General features: G+C 43.5%; 2 protein-coding genes across 2 annotated transcripts; both read right to left on the bottom strand.

Annotated features, from left to right (window-relative positions):
• Positions 1–206: 206 nt before the first annotated feature.
• On the bottom strand, positions 207–3,478 carry LOC125522140 (uncharacterized). The gene is made up of 7 exons (XM_048687218.2): positions 3,105–3,478; positions 2,925–2,985; positions 2,181–2,275; positions 2,061–2,094; positions 1,746–1,800; positions 1,614–1,656; positions 207–587 (listed from the first exon to the last, which is right to left on the bottom strand). Exons 1-7 carry the CDS (start codon positions 3,345–3,347, stop codon positions 516–518), a joined length of 603 nt encoding a protein of 200 aa, XP_048543175.2. The 5' UTR covers positions 3,348–3,478; the 3' UTR covers positions 207–515.
• Positions 3,479–8,653: 5,175 nt separating this feature from the next.
• Positions 8,654–9,921, bottom strand: LOC147962136 (putative glutathione S-transferase GSTF1). The gene is made up of 4 exons (XM_087534490.1): positions 9,766–9,921; positions 9,516–9,564; positions 9,199–9,346; positions 8,654–8,951 (listed from the first exon to the last, which is right to left on the bottom strand). The coding sequence occupies exons 1-4, from the start codon at positions 9,916–9,918 to the stop codon at positions 8,654–8,656; spliced, it is 648 nt and encodes a 215-aa protein (XP_087390616.1). The 5' UTR covers positions 9,919–9,921.
• Between the last annotated feature and the right edge of the window lie 1,668 nt (positions 9,922–11,589).

Genomic DNA, 11,589 nt, shown 5'->3' with positions numbered 1-11,589 from the left:
GTTGTTATGAACAATTCTCCTAAAAATTGCATCTTGACTAATCCAACAATACAAAATTATTGAATGTTGTGTGCTGCAAACTACAAAACAAATTGTTGAAGATCTTGGTAATGACCACCGCAATCCTAGCTGATGAGTCTAGTGACGTATCTCACAGAGAGCAACTTGCTTTTTGCATATGTTATGTTGATAAAGTTGGAAAGAGATGTGAGAGGTTCCTTATATGATGGCATGGCGTCTTTATAAGTGTTGTTTGAGATAACAAAAAACAGACATTTCTACGAAGGTGAAGATAGCGAGCTAGCACATATCTTGATGCAAAATTAGACGGCCCACATAGGCATGGCTTGCATGGGAGCTTAGAAAATCTACTATTTATTCCCCTTGTACAAAACTACGGAAACAATTACAAATAAGATATGTCGGGGCAGCTCATATAACAGTTGGAGCAAAGTTCCAATTTCAGTGCACATCAGAATCACAACACTGTATTTGCAGCTCCTAGCATTGGCCATTCATATCCCACTGAGAGTAATCACAATTGTGCGAGGAGTAGCATAATCACGATGTTCACAGAGCCATATACCCTGGAAATAAAAAATAGAATGATCAAGATTAGGTATCAAATATAATGCCGAGGTTGGGCCCAGAGTACTAGCAGGGTGTTACCCCAACTTCCCACATGAGAGGCGGGTGTTGGAAAAAGAATTGGATCAGATACCTGATTTGGTAAAATAAAATCATGGCAAATGTCACTCGGATATGGACATAGGTGTCATAGTACGACTTGGGTTCAGGTGTTCGACTCTATGATAAAATTAAGAACGCAGATTCCTAAATAACATTTGGTTGCTGCTAATATTGATAATATGTCTTGGCTCGTTGACACCCAAAAGAAACATGCTGCACATACTTAAGAGTGAACTGCAAACTTATATATGGCATAGATGGGATATTGGGTCTTATGCACTAAATATACCCAGGTGTTGGTAACAAAATGGATTCAGGTACCCGATTGACAAAATTAAAATCATGACAAATGTTGCTGCACATACTTAAGAGTGAACTTCAAACTTATATATGGCAAAGATGGGATATTGGGTCTTATGCGCTAAATATACCCAGGTGTTGGTAACAAAACTGGATTCAGGTACCCGATTTGGCAAAATTAAAATCATGACAAAATGTTACCCGGATATGGACATAGCTGACGTAGTACAAGTCAGGTTCAGGTGTTCGACTCAGACGATAAAATTTAGAACGCAGATGCCTGAATAACATTTAGTTGCTGCTAATACTGACATTATGTCTTGGGTGGTTGACACCCAAATAAAATATGCTGCACAGACTTAAGAAGTTAAGAGTCAAGTTTAAACTCGGCATAGATGGATACTGCTCGATCTTATGCATTGAATACACCACTTCCTATAGTTCTGTTACAAGTATATCATTTATCTAAAAACCAAATATTCTACTGTTTGTTCAGTCGGGCCTATCAAGAAAATAGAACCGTAAATACTGAGAGTAGATGCATCTAAGATGATTATACTACAGTATTACTAATTGTGTACCAAAAGATGGCCCCTTTTTATGAGTAAAATGTCTTTACGCACCTGCCAAGTTCCCATGTTGAGACGCCCGTCAGTGATAGGAATTCTGAAGACAAAGGAAAAATGTCACTAATTTGTTTTGGACGAAGTCACCCATAGTTTGTAAAAGAGAAAAATTAAGGAGGGAGGGCATACGTCAAGGCACAGCCAAACATTGATGATTTGATATGTGCTGGCATGTCATCAGATCCTGCAATCAAAATCAAGTATTAGTGGGTGATTTAATCATGTAAATTATGGTTTCTGCTTATCAAGTCAAGAAACAGCTCAGGCAGTCTTGTAATTCATTTGCAAGATCTGAATAATTTTTAAAATACAGAATAACTTCAGTCTTAGAGAACTAATGGAGCATTGCTGAAGGTGCAGCAGTATACATGACGATATAATTTAAATAAGAACACTGTAACAAGGAAGATCAACGGCCAGCCATATCAGGGTTCAGACCCTAACCTTCAATGGTGTGCCTCCATGGAGCAGATGGACCCTAATTACAATCAGGCAGAGATTAGGAGACCAATCTAATGAGATATCATTGAACAGAAAAAGAGAAGGAAATATCACATCGTTCACCTCTGGGACAATTCGACTAAGGAATGTTTCAGTGTCAGTTTGGACATCGGGGTCGTAGTTCTCATTAAGAGTGAGTGAAGCGCTTGTGTGGTGCACTGCAGAGCATATATAAACCTTTCACTATTTTGAAAACCAATGGAAACTGCATTCTGATAACATACCATCATCAAATACTCTCACTTCAATCAAAACTAAACCAGTGACACCATAAGTTCTGCGGATACATTCTAACATCAGGAATTTCAAGTTCTGCTGTCGATTAGCTGTACATTTTGTGCACTCAGTTTTTTTTTTCATTCCTGCAGTTCATAAACCACTTGAAACCTTCAATATCTAGCTTCTAATTTGACATACGCACAGACAAGAGACCTTACAGCGGAGCAAATTGCTCCATGCAGTCGCAAATTGCTCCATGTGTCACTACTCCCTAACATGTGGTCTGAGGTGTAAACTCAAATGTGATGATTTCCCAATTCTACTTGGAGCAATTATAATAGTTCCGAGATAATTTACTCATCGTTTAAAGCTTTGAAATCTGCTTTAGTTTCCATGATAAACATGCTTTCAGAACAGAGCTTCCAATGCAAAACAACATTTACCAAACCCACCGGCTTTGACACTGAGCAGCGCCATAAAACTTACTGACAATTTTAAGAAACGACACAAGATTGTGCCTCCCTGATTGTCTACAACAACAACAACAACAACAACAATAACAAAAGAACATAAAACTGCATTACGTACAGAAGAGATGCGCCAGGCCGCACTTGAACTCGGAGAAGTCGCTCCTGATCGCGTGCATGATCTGCAAAACAGCCAAGAAGCCATCACCATCACCAATTTACTACCATACCAAACAGTACTGATACCAAAGATACAGAGGCATGACAGTGGCAAAGCTGTGGGAGGGGAGGTCGGGCGCACCTTGTGAGTGATGATGTGGCAGCCGCGGCGCTGCGGCGGGATGATGACCGTCCTCTGGGCCCAGCGTGGGGCGGCCACCGATCCGGGGGCGGCCGCGGGCGCCGCGGAGGAGGCGGCGAGCTCGCACCGGACTGCGGCCCGCGCGGCGCGGCGCGGCCGGGCGGAGGAGCCGGCGCCGGTGGGTAGGAAGAGGGGGAGGAGGACGGGCGGCGCCAGCGCCGGGGCGGTCGCTGCCGCGTGCATGGTCGGACTCGGCGGCGGCGGCGGCGGCCGGGAATCGGGAGGCGGGGAGTGGCGCGAGAGAGCGTGTGGTGGCCTGCAGCGGTTGCTTGTGTTTTTCCTTTCTTTCTTTTCTTGTCCCCTTGGTTTGTGTGGGTCTGAATTTTATTGCTGGGTGAATTTGATTCCTGTTTCTTTCATAATGAAAAGCATCCACTGTAAAATCTATTTTGCCCACTCGAAAAGAAATCTATTTTGCAATGTCCAGTGGAAAAATATATTTGCGGTGGTGGTGCACGAAAAATGCGTCGGGTTTTTGTATCATGATGTATTTTCATCAATCGTTATCTCATTTCTTTTGTTGAGTAAATCAGCCAACCTAATTTTCAATGTGAAATGAATATTTTTTTTTATCATAACATGTCATTTTATGGGACGAACCGAGTATAATATGTGCCTATGTCCAGGGCCGGCCCTGGGGAGGGGCAGGGGGAGCGGCCGCCCCGGGCCCCCACAAGGTAGGGGCCCCCATCCAGGTATGTACAAGGTATATACGTATAGCAGGCTTTAGGCCCATGTCAAACAAAATAGCCAAAGACGAGGCCTTTTATCAGCCTTTCACGCACATGCACAGGCTCGCAAGCGAAACGAGCCGCAGCGGCAGGATTAGCAACATGTGCGGCTTGATTAGCGATCGCTTTCCTTCGTCCTCCACGTTAAAAAAAGACAATAATATGCTATCCTTTCACAGCTTCACTTAGAAAAAAAAAGACCGATCGTGATCCTGTCGATTCTCGACAGTTTGACCCGTCTCATCACGCAGGCTCCCAGCCCTAGGCCGCCGCCTGCCGTCGCCGACGTGCCGTACTGCAGGTCTGCCGACTGCCATATGCCTCTTGCTAATTTCTAATTCTCTTCTCCTAATCTCCTTCCTAATACAGTTCACAGCTGATTTCAATTCAGATGGCCCTCAGTCTTGGTCAATTGCTCATTGCTCTCCGAGTCTAGGCGCTGCAAACAGCACTCGGACTGACGCTATCAGAATTCAGACCATCAGAACCAGGTATACTATATTTGTGTTTGGCCGTCCCTTGATGCGTATGTGGTACTGTTCAATAATTGATGCAAAAATTACTTTTTCAGGATTGTGTTTTAGCATGCCTCCGAGAAATAGGAAGTATGCATCAGGTAGCAAAAAAAAGGAGAAAGAAGAAGGCCGCAGATAAATTGGTACAATCACAACATGGACATGTGCACAGATATTTCAAGCGTACTTCCACTACTTCGATAAACCGAGGTGATGAGTTGGCGATAGTTGCCATAGAGGAAGAGCAACAAAATAATGTGAATTCAGAATCCGATCAGCAAAAAGAAAATGCCGACACCAACATCGACGACAACAATGTAAGTGGCTCCGAGAATATAGGTAATTCATCGGATGCACAAGGACAGTCTCCTAGTGTTGATGAACCAGTATATACTCCTGATATTTATGATCCAAGAAATTGGGATAATCTTGACAATAAAGCAAGAGATGTATTAGTTGAGAAAGGGCCAATGAGAGAGGAAGAGGATAAAATGGAATACTGTGTAGATGATGCAGGAAGACATTTTTCCTATGTTCATTATCATAGGAAATTAAGCAATGGAGAGAAACATGATAGAAAATGGCTAGTTTATTCAGAAGGTGTTGACAAAGTTTTTTGCTTTTGTTGTAAGATCTTCAAGTCTAGCCGTAGCAGGAGTCAGAGTTCCTTAGCACATGATGGATTAGATCATTGGTTCATCTGATGTAGAGGTATATGATCTTATTTCTGAATTGAAGATTATGAGATTCACTTTGCCAAATGGCGTAATGTCTGCCATGGAGATTTTTGGGCATGTCAAAGAAGTTGATTGTTATCCAAATATCTTCATTGCTTATCGCATCTTATTCACTGTGCCTGTGACGGTCGCATCGGCTGAAAGAAGCTTTTCAAAGCTGAAATTGTTGAAGAATTATTCGAGGTCAACAATGACTCAAGAGAGGTTAAATGGTTTGGCTACATCATGCATCGAGAAGAAATTATTGGATGAGATTGACATCGACCCCATCATAAGCGACTTTGCATCGAGGAATGTTAGAAGAAATTTTTAAGGTATTATGTATAAATTATTTGATACGCACACTGATTTTGAATGCATTGGAGTGTTATTGCTAAATATTCATATATACATACATTTATTTTTACTAATATGATGTGTTTACTAAGGGCCCTGGATTTTAGGTTCGCCTTGGGCCCCCAAAATCTCAGGACTGACCCTGCCTATGTCTAGAAAACTTCTCTGAGAACCGAAAAATACCTTGAATATAAAGTTAAACGACAATAACAAAAAGGCACAACCAAAAGCATCACTTTAGATAGTGCTTAATTCCTCATGGCGGCACAACTCGACTACCACCTCACCGAGATAATTCACCGATGTAATTCTAATCATGGACACATCGAAAATCATTCTCACAAACACAATTAAGCTTTAAATGGCTAGGATTAGGATACCTCTAACCGAACTCACAAAACGTTTCCTTTCAATTTTCTCTGCAAACCTTAACTCCTCAAACACGAGTTAAAAATGCGTGCAGCTAGCATAACTCTCAAATATAACTCCTCGGATCCAGTTTGTGCACAAAAACCTCATTCAAAACTCAAATTTGAAAGTATACTAAGACCACACAGTGCATAATTATATAGTATTCATAACACAACATCACGGTTCATAATTAAAAGTAGATAACACTTACTTTCGAGCTAAATTAAAGTTAAAACGAGCTACATTTATGCTAAAACAAGCACTAATCAGAGTTAGAGCCAAGTTTTATCATTGCCGACCTGGCGGAGCCTCATGCATCGCCATTGTGGGCGTCCCTGTGCATCTTCGGCACCTGATTGTTGTCCGTGTTAAGATTCACGACAATCGGTGGCAGTAGTGATGCCCGACGCTCGGCAGCAAGTCGCGCTTCAGTGGTGCGGTCCTCCACCATTTGCCCGGGGGTCTGTGTGGAGGGCGTTGACGTGCATGAGGCGAGCGACACCTTGGTGACTCGGTGCTCCTCCTCCCAAGGTTGGAGGGGCACCAAGACATCGTGTGGTGCACCTTTGTGCTGGCGTGGGATTGCTTCCCCTCACCTTCCTCCTCTCCCTCTTTATCCTTCTCCTTCGACGGTTTGACGCCGGAGTGGGGTTGTTCCTCCTCCACTAGTAGATAAAGGGCCTTTAGTCCCGGTTCTGGAACCAGGACTAAAGAGTCGTTACTAAAGCCTCCCCCTTTAGTCCCGGTTCTTATACGAACCGGGACTAAAGGCCCTCCACGTGGCCGCTGCCTGGAGGTCCACCTTTAGTCCCGGTTGATAACACCAACCGGTACTAAAGAAAAGTTTATAATTTTTTTTGATTTTTTTTATTTTCAAATTTTTGAATTATTTTAACCTCTAATCACCCCTCACCACTACTCAATTTAACCTCTAATCTCTAATCACCCCTCATAATTCCAAATCATCTAACTTTCCGGACGGTCACGCATCCTCTCACTACTCCAGCCTGAGCACGCTTAACTTCCGGGTTCTATTCTCCCTCGTTTCCAAGTCCGCACTTGTTGTTTTCCTGACAATAGTAAGATGTCAATCCTATTAACCCTCAGGAATTTAGCTTGAGCATGAAGTCACACATTTCACTGTTTGAGTTTGAAACTATTGTTCTAAAAAACAATAATTATTTAGTAACACTAATATTTCTTGAATAAGTAGTTTGACCATAGTTTGACCACAGTTTGACCATAGTTTGACCAGATTTGACCAAAATTCAAAAAAATGAAATAATTATTTAGTAATACTAATATTTCTTGAATAAGTAGTTTGACCATTGTTTGACCATAGTTTGACCAGATTTGACCAAAATTAAAAAAACTGAAATAATTATTTAGTAACACTAATATTCTTGAATAATTATTTAGTAACACTAATACTTCTTGAATAAGTAGTTTGACCATAGTTTGACCAGATTTAATGAAAATACAAAAAAAACTAAAATTTGAGCATAATTTTTTTTCCTTTTAGAATTTGAGGATTCTAAAAATTTGCAAACAGGCCGTAGGCCGTCAAAATCGAAGCGGATTTTCGTTCTGAATATTTTGATATATTATACTTTTTTTCCAACATCGTATGCAAAGTTATAGCCGTTTTACATTTTCCCTACATTTTTTGCAAAACATGTCCAAATTTAAGTTTTTAAATTTTCCTAACTAGTAGATGTAGTAATATAACTACCTCTCGAAGGATTTTATTTTTTTGAAGTTTTTATCATTTTCTTTTGATTTTTTCGAAACAAAAAAGGTGATCCACCAAGGGGGGTAGAGTTTGAAAATGGGACCTTTAGTCCCGGTTTGAGGTTTAGGGTCCCGGTTCGTGCCTCAAACCGGGACTAAAGGGCTCAGGTGAACCGGGACTAATGCCTTAGCCGCACGAACCGAGACCGATGCTCACATTAGTCCCGGTTCGTGACTGAACCGGGACTAATGGGCTAACCCGGCCTGGACCTTTGCCCCCTTTTCTACTAGTGCTCCGCCTGCTTCATTGCGTCGCTGGCGTCCCTCACGACGACTAGCGGGAGGTGTTGGCATGAGTAGGCATAGCGATGGGTGGGGAGCAGCCTACAGCGACGGATCAAGCGGTGGTGGTGATTCGAGCGACGACGGTGGCAAATCAAGCGGCAGCACTTTTGGGCGAGGTGATTTCAGTCTGGATTCTGACAATTTTGGGGGGAAATGGGTGGCAATGAGGAAGACCTAGGGTTCGGGTGAGGCGCTAGTAAGAATTTATAGCGGCGGGATGTCAATCGGTCGTCGCGGTGGCGGTTCTGCCGTTTTATGTAGTAAGAAGAGCTAGCTCGTGATTTGAGGAGAAAGGCGTTGCTCTCTCAAATTTGATCCAAAAAAGAACCTTTTGAGATTTAACTCCTCAAACTTTTGAGAAGTTATAGGTTTGAGGCTTCGGTTAGGTTTGATTAAATCCTCAAAATATGCCAATTTGGGAATTTGAGGTGTAAGTAATAAAGATTTTTCCACATAAATTGGGTATACTTAGACCGTTTGACGGCTGATTGAAACCCTCTAGGGCCTTGTTCAGTTAAACTTCTCTCAAAAAGGATTTAAGGAGATTGAGGGGAGGTATAACTTTTATATCCCTCCTATTCAAATTGGAAAGAGTTGGTGAAACAAATCGAATCGTATGCACCAGCACATCTTAAAAAAAAAGATAACTTCCAATCCACAAAGCACACACCACACAACTCTTTTCACGACGCATCCATAAGCTCCATGACCTTCTTCACGCTCGGTCGATCCATCATCCCATCAATCCAAGCCTTCACACGTGGATACGCATCGAGAACCGACGCGCAGGGGCTGGCCAGCAGGTAGTGAGCCATGGGGCAATGGCTGAGGTCCGCCAGGCTGATGAAATCTCCGGCCAAGTATTTGAACCTCGACAGACGCTCCTCGTAGACTCCGAGGGCCACCTTCAGCTTCTCCAGCTTCTCGTCGATGATTTTGTGGTCAGTCGTCCCGCCCATGAACATGGGCACGACAAAGGCCCTGTTTGGATACTCTAACTCGGTTAGAGGTTAGAATTAGATTCTAACTCTAAACTAACCCTGAACTAACTCTAACCAAAAAGGTGTTTGGATGACAGGGTTAGATGGAGCATGGATACGGCGAGGCGCTTTCACGGACGGTGCGAGAGGGAGGGAGGAAGAGGATGAGAAGCTTTGTGAAAGTGGGGAGGGATCTGCTGCGGGAAGAGCAAGAGAAAAATGTGTTTTTTAGTGATCCCCAGAAGCACTGGAAGGTGATCGCCGACATAGCCCTGTTGAAGTTGTGGGACTCCGCGTCGAGCCACGCGTCGACCGTCGCGGCCTCGGCGAGGCTGCTCTCCCTTAGAAGATCGGATGCGCCTTTGCGGAGCACGTACCTTGAAATCGCACGCGATTCTGGGATGACAACATAATACGAAAGTTAAATCTGAATAATTATTTTTCAGAGCAATTTGCTCAGTCTATAGCTAAGCTAACACAAAGATGTTGTTCTTTCAGGCTTTTCCTTGTGTTTGTGTGTCGACACGATATATATAGAAATGTGAATGAATATTTGTTCTCTCACCGAAAAGGATGAGATCGCCGTCCTGGAAAGCCGGGACCTGGCCAAAGGGCTGCAAGGCAAATACAGAGCTGATGAACAACCAGACATGTTAAGCATGGTTAGCTAGCTAGACTTTCTGAATCTGAACCTGTACGCGGCCTAGCAACCATCACTCAAAATCTCAGCCGGGCAATCTAAGGGTACTCGTTATGGAAAGAGAAATCTCAGTGAAAGCAATCGGCTGCTGGAAGAAGAGGTGAGCGGCACGTACGCTGCGGGCGAGGTGCGCCGGGCCCTTGTGGTCGCCGGCGGGGAGGTGGACGTGCGCCAGCTCGTACTCGGCGCCGACCTCCTCCAGGCACACCAGCACCCGCGCCACGCAGGTGGATCTCACCGGCCCGAACACCTTCACCTTCAAATTCATGATCTTTTTAACTTGGTGAAGTAAAAAAATGTTTTTTCGTTTAAAAAAATCATGGATTAGAAAATCAGTTCACGAACTAGAAAAAAAATCAAGAATTGAAAAAAAGATCATGAATTTGAAAAACTTCATGAATTCAAAAAAGTTCGTGCATATGAGAAAAGTTCACGTATATGCTTTTTTCATGAATTTCAAAAAGTTCACAAATTCAAAAAAGTTCAAGAACTTGAATAAAAAGTTCACGCATTTGACAAACATTCATAGATTTTTTAAAAGTCCACACATTTAAAAAAATCACAATTCAAAAAAAGGCATAAAACAAAAGAATGGTTGCCGTGGATCAAAGCACGGAACTCACAGAAGATCACTGGGCGGAGGAAGAGGCAGACGAGTGATGCCATGCTAACGAACCAGCAGCGAGCACCCTATCGCTCTCAGCCACACACCTGCCAAATCCCCCAAAGTTAACAGTCGTGTCAGGGTGTCGCACGCCTAGAAACCACACATTCCACACAAATGTGTCTCTTACCTGTTAACATTGGCCACCAGTTGTTATAAAGATCACATACCTAAAGAAGACAGAGTTGTAGAGATTTAGGCAACATCGAAAAAGGATAAAAATACTGACACCAAGACGTTAAATGTCCAACAAGTCTGCAACTAATATTGCCAGGGCAGCAAGTCTTTGACTATGAAAACATGTCCTCATACTGCGTGATAGTGCCATCGTCTCCTTTGATGTTCTTCAGATACAAGTGCTGGAATGAGTAAAAAGCGGACAATAAAAAACATTGCAGGCATAGTGAGTAAAAAACAGTATCATGAACTAATTACCTGATAGCCTCATATAACCGAATTACAATCATATGATTTGTTGCTGAGTGACCATAAACAACCTGTCAGGATATTAAGGATGCTCTCAACCTGTCTAAATACACAGAGCCACACGGTGTCACAGTCCATGTTTTCAGTGTGCGTTGGACTAACGAATTGCTACCTCTGTCAGATTCAAACATGATTGCAGCCTTGCAGCTGACAAAATAATACTCATGTGCAGCAAAGGGAAATTTTGTGACCAGCATCCTAGTCATCCATGGAAATACCCATGGGGTCAAATTTCATGACCAACATCTACTCTGGATGACCATACTGTGATTGACGAGCAGAATCGCTTATACACGAAAGTAAAGGTAAAAATCCAGACCCATGGGTGTTGTCTCTGGCTGGAAACCGCGGTGGTGATAGTGGTCATGGATGATGTTGTCGGGCTCGAGATCTGCCTCCTCAGCCAGTTCCCCCAATAGCAGCCGCTGGAACTCATCGTGGTGATGGTGGTGGTGGTCGTGATTGTAATCATTGACCACAAGCTCTCAGATGCAGACCAAAAATAAATAAATAAGCAGAGGCGAGCACGACAGCGGCATCAAGCAAAGAGGAGTACCTAGTGGTGGCAGGAAGAAGCCGAGTCGCCAGGATCGGGCGGATCGGGGATGCCTCGTCAGTGGCGCGGCAGAGAGAAGGGGGGCGGTGACGAAGATGGGGCGGTGGAGGAAAGGGTGGGAAAAGGGGAGGCAGAAGGACGGGGGCGGCGGCGGCGTCAGGGAGGATGTGAGGAGGCGACGACGGCAAGAGGGAAGGGAGTCGTGGGAGAGACCCGTGCTAGGTCATGACCCG

This window comes from Triticum urartu, chromosome 7A, assembly GCF_056163025.1.
Source record: "Triticum urartu cultivar PI428250 chromosome 7A, HENAU_Tu73, whole genome shotgun sequence".
Classification (NCBI taxonomy): Eukaryota; Viridiplantae; Streptophyta; class Magnoliopsida; order Poales; family Poaceae; genus Triticum; species Triticum urartu.
Note: the sequence above shows the minus strand (reverse complement) of the source record. Positions and strands in the feature narration are given on the sequence as shown.